Genomic DNA, 22,545 nt, shown 5'->3' with positions numbered 1-22,545 from the left:
AAAAACCCAGGGGTCTTCAAACCTGACAGCTTTAAGACTTGTGGACTTCAACTCCCAGAATTCCTCCTCCAGTCATGTTGCGGCGACGTCATCTGCGTGGATCTGCCCCATCTTTGGTTTTTTTCCCAGGGGGCAGGGCTGCTGCTGAAGATGCCAACGAGCCCCCGCCACCACTGGAATAACTGCTGCCGCCGCCGCCTCCTCCTCCAACAGCACCACCACATTTGCTGCCCAGCGCTGCAGCTGAGGTGAAGCCGCCAAAGCTCCCGCTGGTGCCCCCGCCCATGGCAGCGGTGGTGCCTCCCCCTCCACTCGGAACACCTCAGCTGTGCACCGCGTTACCCCTGCCACCGTCTCCACCTCCACCGTGCTTTTGAGAAGCCATGAGGCCTTTTTTTCCTGCTCCCGCCCCCTCCGCCGCCTTCCTATTAGCTCCCGTGGCCTCATGGCTCCTCAAAAGCACGGAGGAGGAGGAAGGGGGAGGGATAACGTGTGGGCCAGCTCAGGTGCTCTGCGTGGAGGGCTAGGCACCACTGCCACGGGCGGGGGTGCTGGCGGATGCTTTGGCGGCTTCACCTCAGCCGCAGCGTCAGGCGGCAAATCCGGCAGTGCTGTTGGAGGAGGAGGAGGAGGCAGCAGCAGATATTCTGGTGGTGGTGGGGGCTTTGGGGGTTCACTTCAGCCAGAGAGCCGGGCACAAGCAGCTAGGATTGGCCGCCCACAAAGGACCTCCTCGGGCTTGCTTTGCTGAACATGGGGCGACTGATGCTAGTTTGAGTGGCCGCGGCCGGCACAAACTACCGTCAGTCGCTCCATGCTCATCAAAACAAGTCTGGATAGGTCCTTTGCGGGCAGCCAGTTCTAGCCGCCTGCAAAGGACTTCCCCGCATTTGCTTTGCTGAACATGGGGCGACTGACGGTAATGAGCGGCGCAGCTGGCGCCTAGGAGGTCCTAGGAGAGTGGCTGTGCCGTGTAAGCTGCCGCCGTCCCCGTGCCCGTGCTAACCCTAGATTTTCTGAGGCCCCTCAGCTTCCGGAGCCTGTGACATAAATCACTGCGCGGCAGTTAGAAATGGCTGCACGGTGTTTTCTTGCTACGTGCGCGGCCATGCAGCCGCGCACCTTAGAGGGAACAGTGAATTCTTCTCTAAGACCATTTTTGACTTGTAGGGCAGGAGAGACTAGTAGACACCAGGTTCATGCAGGACATTGCTTCCATAATTTCTGGATCCTGTTTTTCTGAACTTCTAAGAACTATGTTAGATCTTACAGTCTGATTACATATACAGGCATTTCTTGTTTAGTGACTACCTCATTTGTAACTAATCACAAGCCAGCTATAATGGTGATGAAAAAGAAACTTTATGAACAATCCTCGCATTTACAACGTTTGCGATTCTGTAAAGCAAAGGAAAACTGAAATAAGATCATAAGTACAATGATGATTTTGCTTAGCAACCACCTCACTTAATGACCAAGTCCCAATTGTGGCCACTAAATGAGAACTACCCTTTTATAACCAGTCTGTGTAAGACCTAGCACAGTTAGGTTTAAATTACTATATTATGAAAGGGTGGCAGACCTATTTTTTAAAATGTGGATTTAGTGCCCTGGGAAGAGTGCTAAATCTATGTTTCGTTTCATTTCGTTTCGTTTCGTTTATTCAATTTGTAGGCCGCCCTATTCCCCGAAGGGACTCAGGGCGGCTGAACAAAGCCAAGGGAGGGGAAATTACAAAAAGTAAGACAAAGACAATCAGACAATACGAACAGTTTAAAAGCACAACAGACACAGCAAATTCGAGTAGGGGGGAGGAAACTCAACCCCAGGCTTGCTGGGACAGCCAGGTCTTCACGGCCGTCTGGATTTTAAATATGTTGTGAGGGAAAGACGCAGGAGCCATGGAATCAGAGAGTAAGATGTTTATTGCGAGATGACAAGCGATTCAAAACGTCCCTGCAACTGTCAGGGTATTTATACTCGAGCCCAAAGCAACTGTCAAATGACCAGCCAATCAGAGAGCTGGTAACAGGGAACATTTGCATATATAACACTCCTTCCCCCCAGTTATTTGCATACTCAACACTCCTCTAACATTTGCATATATAACACTCCTTCCCCCCCCCAGTTATTTGCTTTGTGTGCAAAGAAAGTCCAAGCCTGTCGGTAACTTTGGTTTTTGGAGGCAGGTTGGTGTCCTCGTGCTTCAGCTTCCCGTCCAGCGCCAGGCCTCGCTTCTCCCAGTTGTTGGTCAGCAGTGGAGTCAGCGTGTAAACCTTGCAGAAGGTGGAGCTGGGAGGCAGGCAGCTTTGTAAGGCAGGTGGCCTTGGGAGGTAGGCAGCTTTGTAAGGCAGGTGGCCTTGGGAGGTAGGCAGCTTTGTAATGCAGGTGGAGCAGTGGAGGTTCCAGGCAGCAGCAGCTGCAGACAGTTTGTATTATGCAGATAGAAAGCCGTGAGGAGACGGATGGCAGCAGTGGCTGCAGACAGGCAGACAGTTCCAGCCGAGGTTGGCCTTCGCGGTCTTTGGCTCGTCCTTGGAGTTGGCGTGGCTCATCCTTCAAGTTGGCATAGATGGCTCGTCCTTGGAGTTGGCGTGGCTCGTCCTTCAAGTTGGCGTAGATGGAAGGCTTCACGGTGGCTACTGCTGCTGCTGAGTGCATGCTGGCCATTGGTTCTCTGTTGTGGCTTTTGTGTCTGATTTTCGTGGGGCCGCGACTGGCTTATTCTTCGTTGTTGTTTTCCAGGCTCTGCGGGAATCGCATATCCCACCCTCGTCGCCAGTTTTAAATATGTTGTGAGGGAAAGACACAGGAGCCATGGAATCAGAGAGTAAGATGTTTATTGCGAGATGACAAGCGATTCAAAATGTCCCTGCAACTGTCAGGGTATTTATACTCGAGCCCAAAGCAACTGTCAAATGACCAGCCAATCAGAGAGCTGGTAACAGGGAACATTTGCATATATAACACTCCTTCCCCCCAGTTATTTGCATACTCAACACTCCTCTAACATTTGCATATATAACACTCCTTCCCTCCCCCCCCAGTTATTTGCTTTGTGTGCAAAGAAAGTCCAAGCCTGTCGGTAACTTTGGTTTTTGGAGGCAGGTTGGTGTCCTCGTGCTTCAGCTTCCCGTCCAGCGCCAGGCCTCGCTTCTCCCGGTTGTTGGTCAGCAGTGGAGTCAGCGTGTAAACCTTGCAGAAGGTGGAGCTGGGAGGCAGGCAGCTTTGTAAGGCAGGTGGCCTTGGGAGGTAGGCAGCTTTGTAAGGCAGGTGGCCTTGGGAGGTAGGCAGCTTTGTAATGCAGGTGGAGCAGTGGAGGCTCCAGGCAGCAGCAGCTGCAGACAGTTTGTATTATGCAGATAGAAAGCCGTGAGGAGACGGATGGCAGCAGTGGCTGCAGACAGGCAGACAGTTCCAGCCGAGGTTGGCCTTCGCGGTCTTTGGCTCGTCCTTGGAGTTGGCGTGGCTCATCCTTCAAGTTGGCATAGATGGCTCGTCCTTGGAGTTGGTGTGGCTCGTCCTTCAAGTTGGCGTAGATGGAAGGCTTCACGGTGGCTACTGCTGCTGCTGAGTGCATGCTGGCCATTGGTTCTCTGTTGTGGCTTTTGTGTCTGATTTTCGTGGGGCCGCGACTGGCTTATTCTTCGTTGTTGTTTTCCAGGCTCTGCGGGAATCGCATATCCCACCCTCGTCACCAGTTTTAAATATGTTGTGAGGGAACGAAGCAAGAGCCATGGAATCAGAGAGTAAGATGTTTATTGCGAGATGACAAGCGATTCAAAACGTCCCTGCAACTGTCAGGGTATTTATACTCGAGCCCAAAGCAACTGTCAAATGACCAGCCAATCAGAGAGCTGGTAACAGGGAACATTTGCATATATAACACTCCTTCCCCCCAGTTATTTGCATACTCAACACTCCTCTAACATTTGCATATATAACAGGAAGGCCTGAAGGGTGGAGAGGGTCCGAATCTCCACGGGGAGCTCGTTCCAAAGGGCCGGGGCAGCCACAGAGAAGGCCCTCCTCCGAGTAGTCAACAGCCAACATTGGCTGGCAAATGGAATATGGAGGAGGCCTAATCTGTGGGATCGAATGGGTCTGTGGGAGGTAATCGGCAGAAGGCGGTCTCTCAAGTACCCAGGTCCAATACCATGTAGGGCTTTATAAGTAATAACTAGCACCCTGAAGCGTATCCGGAGGCCAATAGGTAGCCAGTGCAGCTCGCGGAGGATAGGTGTAACGTGGGTGTACCGGGGTGCACCCACAATCGCTCGCGCGGCTGCATTATGGACCAGCTGGAATCTCCGAACACTCTTCAAGGGCTGCCCCATGTAGAGCGCATTGCAGTAGTCCAGTCTTGAGGTCACGAGGGCATGAGTGACTGTTGTAAGATCCTCCCGGTTCAGGTAGGGACGCAATTGGTGCACCAGGCGGACCTGGGCAAACGCCCCCCTGGTCACAGCCGACAAATGGTGATCTAGTCAGCTGTGGGTCCAGGAGGACTCCCAAATTGCGAACCCTGTCTGAGGGGCGTATAATTTCACCCCCCAGCCTGAGAGATGGAATACTAAGCCAATTTGTGGGAGGAAAAAACACCAGCCACTCGGTCTTGTCAGGATTGAGAGCCAGTCTGTTCACCCCCATCCAGACCCTCACATCCTCCAGGCACTGGCACATCACGTCAACTGCTTCACTGAGTTGGCATGGGGCGGCAGATACAATTGAGTATCGTCCGCATATTGGTGGTATCCTATCCCGTGCCATCGGATGATCTCTCCCAGCGGCTTCATGTAAATGTTGAACAGGAGGGGGGACAGGACCAACCCCTGCAGCACCCCATAATTAAGGGGCCTAGGGGACGACCTCTGTCTTCCAACCAACACCGACTGCGACCTGCCCGAGAGGTAGGAGGAGAACCACCGAAAAACGGTGCCTCCCACCCCCATCTCTCGCAACCGCCGCAGCAGGATACCATGGTTGATGGTATCGAAGGCCGCTGAGAGGTCCAGGAGAACCAGAACGGAGGCACGGCCCCCATCTCTGGCTCTCCAGAGATCATCGGTCAGTGCGACCAAAGCAGTTTCTGTGCTGTAGCCAGGCCTGAAACCAGATTGGAAGGCGTCTAGATAATCGGTTTCCTCCAAGGACTGACGGAGCTGAGAGGCCACCACTTTCTCAACAACCTTCCCAACAAAGGGGAGGTTGGAGACTGGACAATAGTTATTTAAAACAGCTGGATCCAGGGACGGTCTCTTCAGTAGGGGCCTCACCACCGCCTCCTTTAAAGGGGGGGGGGGAAAGACCCTTCCCGGAGAGACGCGGTCACAATTGCCTGGATCCAGCACCGTGTCACCTCCCTGCTGTTCGCAACCAGCCAGAAGGAACATGGGTCCAGTACACAAGTGGAGGCACTCACTGCTCTGATGGCCTTGTCCACTTCCTCAGGGGTAACAGACTGAAAATCAATCCAACGATGGCGCTCAAGACCCTCCCTCGGTACCTCGGCTGGCTCTGCGCAATTGGAGTCCAGGTTTGCCCGAAGCCGAGCCACTTTATCCGCGAGGAATTGACCGAACTCCTCAGCCTTACCTTGCAAGGGAGTGCCCGTATCCCTCCCTTTAAGGAGGGAACGGGCTATCCCAAACAAGGCGGCTGGGTGTGACTCAGCGGAAGCTATCAGAGCAGCAATATGGATTCTTTTTGATGTCCGGATAGCCCAAAGGTAGGCTCTGATGCAAGATTTTAATGAGACTCGGTCTGACACGGACTTACTGGCTCTCCAGCGGCGCTCTAGGCGTCTCTTTTGGTGCTTCATCTCCCGGAGTTCCTCAGTAAACCAAGGAGCCCTCCTGGATCCACTGCTGCGGATCGGCCGTAGAGGCGCAATCCGGTTAAGGGTCCCTGCCGCCGCCGAGTTCCAAGCAGCGACCAGAGTCCCAACCGAATCGCGGGCGAGAGTATCAGGTATAACACCAAGCGCCGTCTGAAAGCCCATAGGGTCCATAAGGTGCCTGGGGTGGAACCACCTAATCAGTTCCTCCTCCCCACAGTGGGGGATTGGCCTCCAAAAGTCAAGCCTCAGTAGGCAGTGGTCCGACCACGACAGGGGCAGGATCTCAATGCCCCTCAGACCAAGATCACAACTCCACTGCTCCGAGAGGAATACGAGGTCAAGTGTGTGACCCGCTGAGTGGGTCGGGTCCCGAATTACTTGGGTCAAGCCCATGGCTGTCATGGAAGCCATGAACTCCTGCGCCCCATCAGAGTGCCCACCGAGCGAAGGCAAGTTGAAATCCCCCAGCACCATAAATCTGGGAAACTCAAGTCCTGTTTCGAAGACAGGACTAGTGGTGTGCTGCACAGACAGTTGAAAAAGAACCAAGTTCTTCTGGTTGTGTTACTGATTTAAAATTGTAAGGACAGTACTCTTCACTAAGTTTGTTACTTAAGACAAGGGCTTGCTGGGGCAGCAAAATTGCTGGCATTCTTTTCTTTTGGCTCAAGGACTGCTAGACTGAACTTTCATGTGGCTGTCTGGTGATGCCCTTTTGTTGTTGTTGTTTAAAGATATAATCCATTATAGACAAGGGGGAAGGGTTTCTCTCCTGGCACAGCTCAGCAAACAACAAGAACATTGTACGGGGCAACACGTTCACGCTTGCTTGGAACTGTCACTTGTTCAGAGATATCCCAACTCCCATGTGTTGCCTGACAGGACTACAAAAATATGACCAAGCGAAGAAACGTAAGCATTTCTCCCATCTTCAACTGACTAGCTCTTACTTTTTGGTATTAACTTCAGTCTCCCTTATATGGCAAACGTATTTGTCCACTCATAGCCCAAGCAACTCTTGTGTGTCCTAAGATGAACTGTCACTGCCTTTCAACTCTGCAAGCTTCTTATGGGCAGGAAATGCATGTCTTCACTTACGCAGTCCTTTGGAGTGCTTATTTTTCTGAGATGTGAATGTTATACAGTTTGGTATACTAAATGAAACCATGTTCTGTAGTCTGTGATGTGGGAAGTCAGGGATTGTTTATGGAAGTCAACTCATGGATAAAAGAGATAGGTTATACTGTTTAATTGGGTTCTTTCTTTGTACTACTGACACTCTCCCCATGACACCACCCAAAACTGGACTTCACTCACAGATCTTCAGTATTGGAATGCATCTTGAAAGCCTCTTCAGAATTTAAGAGCAGTATTTAAAAGTACTTCATTTGTAATAATTCATTACTGGCAGCTGAGTCCCCTAATGACACTTTGAGTGTGGCATTGGCAGATTGTTGTCAACAATTTATTTATTCCGCTTGTCAAAATCTGGTCATTACTATTCAGTGATGGGTTTCAAAAAAATTTAGAACCTATTCGGTAGATGTTGCCTGCTTTGTGGGAGTGGCTTGCTGGCCATGTAACTGTGTGGGAGTGGCTTGCCAGCCATGTGACTGGGTGGGCGTGGCCAACTTGTAAAATGTGGTGAAACTCACTTAACAATGCTCTTGCTTAGCAACCAAAATGTTGGCTCAGAAGCTCTGATGTTTGAAGCACACAAGTCTTAAAGTTGTCAAGTTACAACACCCTTGCACCCCTAACCCTTTAGAAACCCCCCCCCCCCCGGGATGTTCAAACTTGACAGCTTTAAGACTTGTGGACTTCAACTCCCAGAATTCCTCCTCTCGCTCTTCATCTTGATGATGTGGGGATGGGCGGGACGAGGGAGCTGGAATCGGTTCTAAATGGCACTGTAGATTTGTGGAACCTCTTCTATAGAAGAGGTTAGAACTGGCAGGAACCCATCCCTGTTACTATTGCATTAAATGTTTTCAAGTGTTTTGGAAGGGGACATTTGGAATTTTGAATATGTGTTGTTTGTGCTCTCACAAATTGGTTGCTTTGAGGGCTTGCCCATTCACACAAAACAGTTGACAGGTAACCTAGCCAGTTACAAAACATCAGTTTACCAGAATTTTACCTGCTTGCCATTCCAGCATCTCATGGAAATCTCTGTTGGCCCTGCAAACACAGACGTGGCTTGTCAGACTCGTAAACCAGGGGTCCCCACCCCCAGCCTGCAGCCCACTACCAGTTCTTGAGCCTTTTGGAAATGGGCAGTAGAAGTGGTGGGCGAGCACGCACATGCCCACTTGCACAAGGAGCGAGGGTGTATGCACATGCCTCATTTGTGTGAGCAGCGTGTGGGTATGCCTGCCGCTTGTGCAAATAGAGCTGCTGCACATGTGCACACGCTTGTCCACTGTGCATGCAGAACCATTCCCACCCCCTCATTGGTCCCAAAAGATGAAAAGGTTGGGGAACTCTGTCCTAAACAGATCAACTCATTTTTTTAGTTCTAGACTGCCAGTAGAAAGAAGAGGATATAAGAGAAAACACAAAAAGTTGAGATAAGTTTATGCTATAATGAGATGTAAGTGTGGAAAGGCTCTAAGAATACCTTTCTGGGTACTGAACGAATGAGGACATAAGGCAGTGATTCTTAACCTTTTCTTCATCAGGGACCACCTTTAAATTTTTTGTGGCCACGGACCATGGCCACCGACACCCCCACCCCCAGGTTTAAACTCAAGGTTTAAATTATAACATTTCTTCAAGTCTTCAGCAACTCCTTGTGATGACATCACCCCCCCCTCAAGGGTCTGGACCACAGGTTGAGAACCCCTGACGTAAGGCATTACAGTGACAGGACACATAGTACTGTGAAATAGGGTGATGGGAGTAGAGTAGACCTAAGGTTTTTGGTGCTGTGTTGCCTTCAACCAAAGACATACCTATGTAATCTGGCAAATGAATCTGCATCTATTTGAGATTTGAGAAGTTTATTTATATGCCGCCCTTTTCCCTGGGGGGACTCAGGGCGGCTTACAACTCGAAAAGGGGGGGGGGACAAACATTTAACACGTAGGACAGTACGTCATTAAAAAACACAACATTCATACCATTCGGGTGGGTTACAGTCTTTAGCCCCAGGCCTGACGGGATAGCCAGATTTTGAGGGCTGTGCGGAAGGTCTGGAGGGTGGTGAGGGTACGAATCTCCATGAGGAGATCGTTCCATAGGGTCGGAGCTGCCACCGATAAGGCTCTCCTCCGCGTGGTTGCCAGTCGACATTGACCGGCAGATGGGACTCGGAGGAGGCCTAATCTATGGGATCTAATAGGTCGAGTGGAGGTGATTGGCAGTAGGCGGTCTCTCAAGTACCCAGATCCACTACCATGAAGGGCTTTATGGGTGACAAGTAGCACCTTGAAGCGTACCCGGAGATCGACAGGTAGCCAGTGCAGCTCGCGGAGGATAGGTGTTATGTGGGTGAAGCGAGGTGCACCCACAATCGCTCGCGCGGCCGCATTCTGGACTAACTGAAGTCGCCGAATACTCTTCAAGGGCAGCCCCATGTAGAGCACATTGCAGTACTCCAGCCTAGAGGTCACAAGGGCACGAGTGACTGTTGTGAGAGCCTCCCGGTTCAGGTAGGGGCGCAACTGGTGCACCAGGCGAACCTGGGCAAATGCCCCCCTGGTCACAGCTGACAAATGGTGTTCAAAAGTCAGCTATTAATGAAGAGGCAAGAGTAGTTTGTAAAATAAAATGTGATTCGATTTCATGTTCTTTCTCAAGCTTATCTATTGATGCCCTCTGATGTTTGGAAGTCAATAACTTCATTTTTTCTTTTTGTAAACAGTAAAGATTGTAAGCAGTTTCGAGTACAAAAAAGGGAGGGGGGAAAAGAAAGAGAAAAGAACTGGCACATTATAGAAGAACATCTCCCAAGGACCAAAACTGCAGTTGCCTCTGGAAAGGATTGAAACTGAAGTTTGGCTGGATTTGATGTTTACATGGCATTTGTGGGGAAGAAAACCACATACCTCCCTTGTCCCCTTTTGTTCTATAAGCATTCTGTAGCATGGGGGTTCAATTAAGTGGATATGAGACTTCTCTCAGTTGAGGCCAACTTTCTTTTTTCATTATTACTTATTTTAGCACTTTTCCACATAAAGGGGCCTCTGGGGATTGGATGAGCTACTTGTGTTGTGGAAGAGGCCTTCTTGCTCTTCTAGAGAGCCCCTGTGCTAGGAAGGCAATAGGGAAACATTCTTTTAACCCTTAACTTCCCCCCACCCCGTCCAAAGAATTCCCTGAAATTCACACTTAATGATGGCTCAGGAAGAAAACAGCAACCCTGATCAGTTGCTTCAAAATCAAGAATCCTAGTGAAGAATTCTCAGTATTTAAATATTAATACTAATAACATATTTTGATTACTTCAGTGGTGGGATTCAAAATTTTTTACTACTGGTTCTGTGGGCATGGCTGAGTTAGCGTGGCGTAGCTTGGGGTGTGTGGCTGGCTGTGTATGGCAGGGGAAGGATACTGTAAAATCTCCATTCCCTCCCCACCCCACTCCAGGGGAAAGTTACTGCAAAATCCCCCTCCCAATCAGCTGGGACTCGGGAGGCAGAGAATAGATGGGGGTGGGGCCAGTCAGAGGTAGTATTTACCGGTTCTCCGAACTATTCAAAATTTCTGCTACTGGTTCTCCAGAACTGGTCAGAACCTGCTGAATACCACCTCTGGATAACTTGCTTATGATATGCATATGTCAGGGTTATTTGTCAATTCTGAGATGATGTGGGAATATGTGGCTAACAAATTCATACCAAAAACTAAACCATGATCCACAATCTAGGGTGCTTGAGGTCTCTGGCTATCATGTTCTAGTGGAATTTAGGGCCTTCACACTAGTGTTATTTTCCTATATTTTTCTTCATCTTAAGAAGTAGTCATGGCTGCAAGATGAAGCAGGTTTGTTTGTTGCTTTAGAGTGGTACCGTGAAACAAACCGATATGAAAGAGAGATTGCAGAGATGTTTTCTGATCATTAATCTGAAACATCTCGTGAGCAAGGTATGCGACTATTCAACAGGATATAATGCAAAGCGGAGAAAGATCAGTATTATATTTTAGAATGTTAGACATATCAGGACTTATACAAAAATATTCACTGGACTTTTCCATCTCTTTACTGCTTACTAGAAGATCCGGATGTACTTGGTGTATGTCCGCATACCACTATAGATTTCATTGAATGGTTTTGGAGCCATCACTTTCTCCCTTTCATCATCTTCCCATTCTGAAAATAAAAAGAAGGGAAGACTGAATGTAAGCCTCATTGAATTTAATAGGATACAAATATAATAGTAATAGGTTTTGGTGGCTAGATGCAACACATTTTGTGTGTTTAACTCAGAGACACGATAGGCAAGAGACTGACGCAGTGGTTTTCCCCAAACAGGTTGCTATTACCCATTGAGAGCCAAGGTGGCGCAGGTGGTTAAATGCAGGTGGTGCTATTACCCATTAAGAGCCAAGGTGGCGCAGTGGTTAAATGCAGCACTGCAGGCTACTGCTAGATCAGCAGTTCAGCGGTTCAAATCTCACCGGCTCAGGGTTGACTCAGCCTTCCATCCTTCCGAGGTGGGTAAAATGAGGACCCAGATTGTTGGGGGCAATATGCTGACTCTCTGTAAACCGCTTAGAGAGGCCTGAAAGGCCTATGAAGCGGTATATAAGTCCACTGCTATATTGCTATTGCATTTTATCCTACTTTTATTTTTGTTGTGACATTTTTTAAAATAATTTATGTTTGCTTCATGGTATATGAAGCACATAGGTGCTATTACTACTAGTACTGCAATTACTACTATTATTTTTCAGCCAGACATTGGGATGTTTTCGAAAGCTGCCAGTAAAATTTGGCAATAAAAGATGAAAAAAATGGGGTTCAGGGTCTCATCAAAGCCCATAATTTTAAGTCCTGCCTTATTGTCGAGCACTGTAGTTGCGTTCTTTAAAATTGTAAAAAAAACTAAAATAAAAAATTAAGTGTTAAAACTGCGGTATCCCTCCTTTTGCTCAATAATAATCTAGTATTCTTATAATACTAGACTTCTGGCCTTGGACGTCATGTTGTCTAGTGAACAAATCCTCTGTAGTACATCCTTGATAAGCTTTCATTCAATCCTGGGCAGTTGCTTGAGAAAGCAAATGTTGATGGGTTCTTACTTTCCAAAATGCCTATTCTAAAATCTGCTTGAACGTTCAGTTACTTTAGAGGGAGCGAATAATTTCCATGCACAGATAGAAAAGCTCAACATCAATGTTTGGTGTATTTGGTTTATTTTGGACATCAAAATAAGTATTTAAGCCAGTTTGGTGCAGTGGTGAGCCATAGGTATAGAAACCAGGAGACGGTGAGAGTTCTAGTCTCACCATAAGCATGAAAGCCAACTGAGTGACTGTGGACCAGTCACTCCCTCTCAACTCAACCAAAGTAAGTAAGTAAGTAAGTAAGTAAGTAAGTAAGTAAGTAAGTAAGTAAGTAAGTAAGTAAATAAGTAAATAAATAAATAAATAAATAAATAAATAAATAAATAAATAAATAAATAAATAAATAAATGTGACTGCTGTTAGATGGTAAGAGGGAGGTACATCCAGTGCTCAGGTGAAATGTGTGTTATCTTGCTTTTTTCTGTGTTAAGACTGCTAATGTTGGGTCTCCTTTGTGTCTTGCTCTTTTAGGCTGCCACACCTTGTATGCCTGTTGGCAATCATGAACTGGTAAGTGTGTTTCCTTTTCTTTTTCTTTGTCCCTTGCTTTTATCTATTGTATCTCATTTTTCTGCCCAGAAAATTGCCTAAAGCACTTAACTGTTGAGATGAAAGTAGGTAGGTGAAGTTTAGGAATTAGAAGAGACAACAACTTGTTGGAAAATACACCCATATGTATGCACACTCTGCTGCATATTTGGGTGTTCTTTATTTTAAATGGATTTTTCTGAATGTTTGCAAAAATACTCGATTTTCAATATTGATCTAGATTTACTCCATGCCATTTTGGTATATTTCTAAAGTTGCTGGATGAGAAATCAGCAGATAGCGTATTCAAGTCCATTCTTAGATGTGGAAGCTGGCTTGGGGTCTTTTTGCCACTTTTTCCTTTCTCTCTTTTAGCCCAACTCAGCCTTACAAGATTTATGTTATGGGAAAGATAAGAGTCTGGGGAATGTGCGCTCCTGTTGTAGAAAATGAAGGCAGGAGATGATGATGATGATGATGATGATGATGATGATGAGTGTTATACACAATGAAGTAACAAAATGCCAGGGAACTGTTATAGACGCAGCAAGAAGCAATATTGTCTTTGTTTACCTCCCCCCCCCCCCTTTCATCCTCCATGCCAGAGATAACTGAAACTCTGTCGAGATTTGCCTTGTTTAAGAGATCCTCAGACATTCTCTCATATTACGGCTGAAAACTCACAATGGCTCAGAAGCCTAATATTTGAAAATTATACCCTGAGATTTCCTGGGTAATATAAATCTTGGTTGATGAGTTGGGATGGAGCCCATATAAAATCTTCCCCGTATTGGATATTCTCAAGTAGACAAAAAGCCATAAAAACAGATGTCCAAGAATGCCAAATCTTTAATAAGTAGATTTATAGTAGCAAAGGTAATGCTACAAAATTACAAAAGAATGCCAGTGATTGCCCAATAACTGCCCATGATTGCCCAGTATTCAAAGTTTGCAGTGAACACAAAATTCAAATTATTGTGTTTCTCTTGTCTATGTGATACAGTAGCCTAGAAACCACTCCCTTTTCAACAGGAGGGACTGTAACTACTGGTAACAGACCATTTCCTTGGGACCATGTGAGAATTTAATTGTTACATACTGACAGACAGTATAGTAGTTTCCACCAAGGTCCTCTGTTCTGGTGGGAACTATATTCAAATCTGATTGGTTGAATGGTCTGACAGCTCCCTATAAAAGGGCTGCTGCCAGACAGAGCCTTTGTGGATTGTACATAGTTGTCACTTAATAAAGAGATGTTTGTTGCTAAAGCCTGAATCTGCCTCATCCATTCACCCTATCTAACATTAATGTCTCAATATTGCTTTCAAATCTTCCTTGTTGTAAAAAGTTGTTCAATTATTGGCAAGTGACACATGTCAACAATCCATTGTTACAAGTGTAGATTTTAGGTATTCAGAAATAACTTTGTTAACTCTCTGAAAAATCCACCATTCTTCTTTCAAGAGCTGAGGTGGCGCAGTGGTTAAATGCAGCACTGCAGGTTACTTCAGCTGACTGCAGTTCTGCAGTTCGGCTATTCAAATCTCACCGGCTCAGGGTTGACTCAGCCTTCCATCCTTCCGGGGTGGGTAAAATGAGGACCCGGATTGTTGTTGGGGGCAATATGCTGACTCTGTAAACCGCTTAGAGAGGGCTGAAAGCCCTATGAAGTGGTATATAAGTCTAACTGCTATTGCTATTCATGTCATTACATGTATTTAATATCTATAAAGGAAAGAAGAACACATGCATATTTAATACTGCAATCTATACAGGGTCATATTAAAAATATTATTGATTTCACACTAAAATGTGGCAATAATAGCATAAATCCAAATTGTATCTTAATAAGCCATCTCTTTGAAAGGTTTAATCAAGATAAATGAAGTGGTTGGAACACAACCTAAAACCACAATACTATACTAATTAATGTTGTGATTATTGCTATTGGAAATAAATTCACATTTATTCCATTTTACAGAATAATCAGGCAGGATGTGAAACATATATATTAATGAAAGCAGAAATGTCCTATTGGCATAAATTCTGATTTATTCTCGTTTATAGAATAATCAGGGTATGAAAATCATGTATTAATGAAATAAGATTAGGAATAGAGAATTTTGGTCTATCTGTAAAAGTTATCATGTGATCTATATATGGAATTTTATTCCCTACACTCAAGTCTACTCACATTAATGTTTTCAGTTTTTTTAATTGTCTAGACAAGACGTCCTTAAGCCATTAAAAAAGGGCATTTTTGGTAGGTAACTCATAAATTTCATAAAGGAAAGGCACACCATTAATCTTAATTCCTGATTTAGGAACTGAGTAAATTATATGATTCAAGATCTGAGTAAATTATATTAATCCAAACAAAAACATTTTTGAGGAAACTCCCATAAAGTAAGAGCATGTTATTTATTTATTTAAAGTTTAAAAAAAAACCCATACAAAAATGTTTTTTCAACATTCAGGGCTGTAGCTGCTGAGTCCTGTTTATTTTAAGTTAAAACAAGAACATTATAAAAATCAGAAGCCTAATCCTGTATAAATCTTGGTTGAGCTGGGTACACAGTAGTTGGAAGTAGTTGGATAAACTGGTTCCAAATAGAGGTAGTCTTTGACTTATGACCAATTGAGCCCGACATTTCTATTGTTAAGTGAGTTTTGCCCCAGTTTACATCTTTTCTTGCCACAGCTGTAAAGTGAATCACTGCAGTTCTTAAATTTGTAACACGATTGTTAATGAATCTGGTTTCCCCATTGACTTTGTTTGTCAGAAGGTTGCAAAAGGGGATGGCATGATCTGAGGACATTACAATCGTCGTAAATATAAGCCAGTTGCCTAGCCTCTGAATTTTGATCACATGATCAGGAAGATGCTGCAAAGGTCGTAACTATGAAAAATGGTCATAAGTCACTGTTTTCAGTGCCGTTTTAACTTTCAACGGTCACTAACTGAACTGTTGTAAATTGAGGACTGCCTGTAGCTGTTAAAATCCTTAGCATCCAATTGTTTAAGGCAAATGATAAACAGTTAGAATGTATGGTAATATCCTTGTCTGGTTTAAGAATAATTATAATATTTGCCTCATTAAAACTGAAAAACGGATTTATTTGGGGAAAAAAGTCATTCAAGAAAATAGGAGATTATAGGGCCCAATATACAATATACCGAACCATCAAAGATCAGGAGTTTTCTCCAATTCCATAGATTTATCTTTAGTGATTGTTTCTTAAACTAAGAAAGTGAATCGAGATTAGTAATCTGGTCTTTGTGATAATTTTACTTTTTGTTAAAAGCAAACTGTCTTGCCATCTTTTGTTGAAGAATGGGAATCTGCATACCATTTGCATCTCCAATAAATGGTGCATTTATGTTTGCCTGAAGAATATGCTACATTTGTTGGTCTTTTTCAATATTTCTGCTTTGCTTGATGTAGTATAATAAAATTTTACTTTAGAAGCATAAAACAGTATTAAATTCATCTTTAACCGAGGCTAAACTGTAAGATATTGGTCAGGAAATGGGTAGGATAATGAACTAATAATTCAATTACTTTACCTTTTAAGCTTATTGCTTTACTTTATAAGCAGCATATGTGATCATTCAACCCCTAAATATTTTGGAAATGGTCTATATCAAAGACAGCGATGTAACTGAATCACTGTTAATAAAAAAATTCTGCCATTTCCTGTTCCATCTGTTTAGCAAGGTCTGTATTGTTCAACAAAGATACACTCAAGGACCATGTAAAGAATGCATGTACTTTTTAAAGCAAATAAAATAGTAAGGATCACAAGAGCATGATTTGAAATTGTACTAGAATCACATGCTTTAAGTTTAGATATAGAAGAATGAACTATGAAGAAATAATCTAACCAAAAAGAATTTCTCTTATATGGAAGACAGGAAAATGCATTCCCTTTGGGGAAGATTTATACAACACAACATATTCATTCAGCTAAATTCAGACATGTAGTCTTGGAAAATATGAATCTGAGAATATAATTTAGTTAGTGAAATGTTAAAAAAGATTAAAAGTTTGATTCATATCACTTCCATCTATTACATGATCTGCTCATTTAGTTTACAGATATTCAAAACATGTATTTGTGATTTGACCATAGAAATTCAGTTTTCCTAAATCTTGATATATGGCAATAAGTATTTTTTTTTAAAAAAAAGACTCCTGCGAGTCCCTTGGACTGCATGGTGATCACACAGGTCAGTCCTAGAGGAGATGAACCCTGACTTCTCTTTAGAAGGCCAGACCTTGAAGAAGAAACTCAAATATTTTGGCCACCAGTGACGTGCAGTCAGGGGAGGAAGGGGAGGCAGGGCCTCACCACTGTCATCATGAAAAGAAAAAAAATTAAAAGGAAAAAGGCTGAGGTAGTTGCTGCCAGAGTCACAGTGGATGGCTCTGCTTAGTGCTTAACTGTTTAAAAAAGCCTCTAAAAAAGTGCCCTCTACAGGAGGAGGCGGGAGAACCACGTACCTCATTTAGTCTATCTTTATGATCACTCGAGCAGAGTTAAGCAAGGGTTAAAAGCCGAAAAATTCCTTATGTAGATGAAGCACGTGGTTCTCTCGCCTCCTCTTGTAGAGGGCACTTTTTTAGAGGCTTTTTTAAAAACAGTTAAGCAAAGTCACCCATTGGAGACTCTGGCAGCAGCTAATCCAGCCTTACTTCAGCAGCTCTTGCCTTTTTCTTTTTACCTTCTTTACATTTTCCTCATGGCAGACAAGAGAAGAGTTGAAATCCTCTGTGAAACAGCTGGAAAAGGTATGTGGGTTGGAGGGAGGGGGGAGGAATTCAAAATTATTGTAATTTGTAAGTAATTGTAATTTGTATTATTATAAGGTGTATGTGTGTGAGTGTGTGTGTGTTTTACCCACCTCTGCTGGCACGCGGGCTGGCACTTTATTTTTTATTTTTTAAAGCCCCACCGCCGCGCCTGCCATGGCTTTAAAGTCCTGGTGCCGCACTGGCCATAGAGCGGGATGTGTCCCGCACTATGGCGAGCGAGGCAGCATGGCTTTAAAGTCCCGGCGCTGCACCGGCCATAGAGCGGGACGTGTCCTGCTCTATGGCCGGTGCTGCACCGGGAATTTAAAGCCATGCCGTGCTGGCCATAGAGCGGGACGCATCCTGCTCTATGGCCGGCGCTGGGACTTTAACGCCGTGCCGGCCATAGAGCAGGACGCATCCTGTTCTATGGCCAGCGTGGCACAGGGACTTTAAAGCCATGCTGCCGCACCGGCCGTAGAGCAGGACGTGTCCCGCTCTATGGCTGGCATGGCGCCGGGAAGCCCCGGTGCTGGCAGACATAGGTTGACTTTTGCCCCCTTGCCTCACTGGCCATAAACCTCACTGCACGTCACTGTTGGCTACCTAATGAGAAGGAAGGACTCACTGGAGAAGAGCCTAATGCTGGGAAAGATTGAAGCAAAAGAAGAAGGGAACGACAGAGAATGAGGTGACTGGATGGAGTCAACAAAGCAGTAGGCGTGAGCTTAAATGGACATCAGAGGATGGTAGAAGACAGGAAGGCCTGGAGGAACGTTGGCAATGGGGTCATGATGGGTCGGACACGACTTCGCAACTAACAACAACATTATTTAAAAATGACTTATCTTTCTGATACTTTTTCACAGAAAATTTAGAAAATGTTAATTAAAATGACATTTCTTGAATGTTTAGAATTCTAAATTTTTTCCATCCAAACATTTCATTAAAGGGGAAATAGGGATACTATAGAAAACCAAATTGAGTTCTTTTCCTACCCCTTTTCTTAAATTTGGTCAATACTTGTTTATGCTTAGTTGGACACATAATCCTTTAATATTCCAGACTGCTGTTAAATAGTTTTAAAAGCAACAATTAAGAAAAATGGAATGTTACTTTATCCAAGCATGCTGCATCTGGATTGTATCAAAAGATAAGCTACTACTTCCCAAAATAAGAAAAATGCAATGATTAAAAATAATAATAAATTTTAAAATAAATAATAAAATTAAAAATAAAATCTCTAAATCCTGTTTTCCTATAGTCAAAAATGTTAGGATATTAGCTAACTGGATAATAAAATATTACAAAAACTATCAGGGCATGGGAAAAAAGTTCTACCAATTAGCCCATTAAAATATATGGATTTTTAAAGAAGGTAAATTTAGAAGAAAAAAAGGAAAAGCAAGGAGGAGGGGGAGGAAAAAAAGGAGGAAAAGAAATACAGGTTGGTTAAAAAAAACCTCTGCTGTTTGTAATATTTCCCTTTAGACAAGGTCATATGAATATAAAAAGAACATGTAATTAAGAGACAGAGATAAGTTTAAAAGCTTGGATAGAAATAATTATAATGACAGGAAAAAATAAATAATCCTCCCTCTTCTACAGGAACTTGAAAGGATAAGATTTTTATTTATTTATACAGAATTACATATTGTTTTCTAAACGCCACTTGATAATAATGATAATTTTAAAAATTGGCTGGGTACCAGGTGAAATAAGGAAGATTCTTTTCTCATGCAATATTTTTCGTAGTGTTGAACACTGGTGTCATAGAACTTTAGTATAATCAGGAAAAATATAATATGAAAATTATTATCCCCCCTTTCAATTACTCAGTGGGATCAGGCCTTCTTGTAAAATGTCATTCCTGACAACAAATATAGGAAACTCGATAATGAATGGTTGAGGTTTATCAGCTATACAAAAAGGAGAAGCTGGAATGCCCCGAAGACTCTCAATATCTAGCTGATAATCTACAGACATAGCTATTACTTCCTGTGTTAAAGCTTCCCTGAAAACATCAACCTACCTGTTACATGTGGGCAAAGACCTTGCTTCCACTTGTCTTTTTGAGGGGATACTTTTGAGTACAGAGACAAGCCTGTCTATGAAATTTCTTGAGATTTTGGAAATGGTTTGCCCTTGCCTGCTTCCTAGGGCAGAGAAACAGGAGCTGACCCAAAGTCACTTAGCTGGCTTCATACCTAAGTCAGGACTAGAACTCACAGTCTCCTGGTTTCTAGACTGGTGCCTTAATCACTACACCAAATGACCCTCTCTACCTTCCTATCTAGTAGTAAGTCACAGACCTCCCCTTTCAAAGGGAGCTGTCACTGGGTCAGTCAAAATGCTTCCCTTCCCCATTGAGAGCTATCTGTGGTCAGGTAAAATGTTAGTTTCTAAATAAGCAGCAAGTTCAACTTTCCAAGATTTAGTATCACTTGTTTCTTCCCATCCCATTCCTCACAACCTCCAGGCAAAAACTTTTACTGCTAGAGATGGTGACATGTAATTTGTTAGTATCAGCATATTGATGATGCTTCATGCTGAGCTGATGTCTTCTCAAGTTCATATAGCTGTTAAGCAGCAGAGGAGAAAGGGATGATCTCTGAAATAAACCATGTGAGCATAAGACATTTGTGGATGTCTTCTCTCCTATATTACATTGCATTGCATTGCATTGCATTGCATTGCATTGCATTGCATTGCATTGCATTGCATTGCATTGCATTATATTATATTATATTATATTATATTATACTATCCTTATATTATCTGCTTAGGAAGAAGTGGAATATGCTATCCAGAAGAGTATTGCCATCAGTGGTATCAAAGGCCACCTGGGGGGGGGGGGGGCTAAAAGGAACAGGACATGCACTCTCTTATCCAGAGTTCAGCTGTTAGGGTGACCAGTTGGTTTCCATTCCATGTCCAGTTTTGAATCACATTTGGAAAAGAACTAGATAATCTGCTTCCACTAGGATACATTATTCCAATTCCATCATTTTCTCAACAACCTTTTTTTTAAAAAAGGATGATTGTGAATGAAATACTATTTTCCCAAGTCAACTTCCCCTAAAAGACACTTTAATCTAGCCATGGTCCTACTGCATTGTGTTTCCTGAATAATCCAGTTTGGGCACGATTGAGACCACATATGGTAGAATTCATCCCACAGATCACTCTATCCACTTCCACAGAATCAAGATGCCAGAATTAATCTCATGTATCCAAGATCTTGAGATACCTGCTCAAGGCACAATAGTGAAAAGATAGCCAAAGTAGGTTGTTAGATAAATTAGAGCTGAGCCTTTTTCATTATCCATACACCCACCTGTACATGCTTACAGCAGCTGATCATTTAATGGGTGTAATTTTTCTATATAGTTCTGGGCAAACTGTATCCCAAGGGCTGATGTTTGCTTCTTGCTTGTCATCCACTTTGGGTTTTCCTGCATTTTTCAGTGGTGTGGTAGGTTTGGACAATCCCCTTGGAATGATCTCTTTCATTGAAGGTTGCTGGTATACACATTGGATCCCCTGCACTAAGGAAATTGGTGCTCGGTTGCAATGTTGCCCTTCTATTATTTTTACATTGCATTTCACTATGTTTAATTCATTGTCATATGGGAAGCGTCCAGCTTTCAAAGGCAGATTCTTTTGGCTGACTATATTCCACTGAGTCTGGGAGGGTGGGGTCTCTCTTAGCAAAAGCTTCAAATTGCTTGGGAACTCTTGCATATTTTAACCACCCACTTCCTGGGCCAATCATATTTTAGACCCCAGTCTGGTTCTGCCAATTCTGACTAAAGCAGAGTTTAGCAGTGAAAATGCTGTCCTTGTATCACCCAGGGAGTGGGGCTGGGTGGGATGTATCCTTGGGTCAGCCCCCTTACCAGCTATATAATAGAAAAGCCACTTTTAGAAGAAACCTGAAGATTAAGCATTTCCTTGATTGGGATTACTAATATTCTCTGTTCAGGGTATGAACATTTTCTGAGGCTTGCGCTTAAAATAAGCACAGCCTTTCATGAAGTGGGAAGAATTTTCACCATGTAGTAGCATCTGGAAATCACAGGAATGACAAATTGGATGCTAATGTAGGTTTGCTTAAGCAATGTGTGTTAGATCATTCTGCACATAATTGAGTAGATCCTGGATTGCCAGTCAACAACAACAACAACAAAACAACTTTGCTTTTATTATTGTGGTTATCCAGGGAAGTTTTTCAGGAAACTGAAGAGTGCAGGTAGAAGCTTTCTGGAGGAATATCATCATCTTTTGAGGGATTCCACTCTGCAGTTGAGAGATTCAAGTTGCTGCAAGATACTTAGTTGGTGTTTTAGTTTTGCAAAAGGGATGAGAAATCTGAAGCAGTCTTAGGATGCTTGAGGATACAGTGGGGGAACAGGTGTCTTCAATGGTTGGTCCATGTGTCACCTCTAGGTGACACAATTCCTCATTTGCCCCATATCTTTCCAGAAACAGAAAGGGAGTGGCAGCTCATGTCCTGTGGGTTGCTCTGTCTGCATTACAAGATGAACCTGCATCTCAGCCTAAAATCCAGTGTAAGGACCCAGGGAGCATGTTGACCACAACTTCATATGGCAGCTGAAGAAGCAGGCATTTGCTGTTAAAAGAAAGCAACTGTGAATCAGAATCTGCTGCACTGAATCAAAGATGTAGTGTGCTTTCTCTTAACATATTTATTTGTTACTACCCTGATAATTGCATAGCAGCAAAATGGAATGGCTTTATTCAGGGGACATGTATCTTTCATTATTGGAGTAGATAATAAAAAAAAGAGGTGTCTATCTCAGAAACTCCATTTAGCAGTACAAAGTATTGTTTTATCTTACAATTATATCAATAAACAGAACAGGTACAAGAGGCAAAACCCAACTTTTAATGTTCTAATCTGGCAACTTGAGATAAGTGTGTCTCCATTTTTGGTGACTATATGGAAGTCTTCCAAATATGTTGTTATTCTTTGCCAGAAGCATCTAATTTGGGACACTGTATTGCTATCATTGAGAGTGTTTTGGAGGATATCACTGTTTACATGCAGAAAGAGAATTAGGCAAGTTA

At 43.7% G+C, this 22,545-nt stretch overlaps 2 protein-coding genes across 6 annotated transcripts in view; both read left to right on the top strand.

The window, feature by feature from the left end:
• The window catches only part of LOC116504658 (uncharacterized protein K02A2.6-like), a 63,420-nt gene extending 50,250 nt beyond the window's left edge, over nt 1-13,170 (top strand). Inside the window, exons 5-6 of the mRNA XM_032211828.1 lie at nt 12,602-12,640; nt 13,105-13,170. Coding sequence (XP_032067719.1) covers nt 12,602-12,640; nt 13,105-13,170 — 105 coding nt within the window. The remainder of the gene's footprint in view (nt 1-12,601; nt 12,641-13,104) is intronic.
• Nucleotides 1-22,545, top strand: part of TNS1 (tensin 1) — a 217,875-nt gene that overhangs the window by 40,553 nt on the left and 154,777 nt on the right. For all 5 annotated transcript variants that reach the window (XM_032217188.1, XM_032217191.1, XM_032217189.1 and 2 more), the window contains exon 2: nt 12,602-12,640. The gene's annotated coding sequence lies outside the window, so the exon portion shown is untranslated. The remainder of the gene's footprint in view (nt 1-12,601; nt 12,641-22,545) is intronic.

This window comes from Thamnophis elegans, chromosome 1, assembly GCF_009769535.1.
Source record: "Thamnophis elegans isolate rThaEle1 chromosome 1, rThaEle1.pri, whole genome shotgun sequence".
NCBI classification, from domain to species: domain Eukaryota; kingdom Metazoa; phylum Chordata; class Lepidosauria; order Squamata; family Colubridae; genus Thamnophis; species Thamnophis elegans.
Note: the sequence above shows the minus strand (reverse complement) of the source record. Positions and strands in the feature narration are given on the sequence as shown.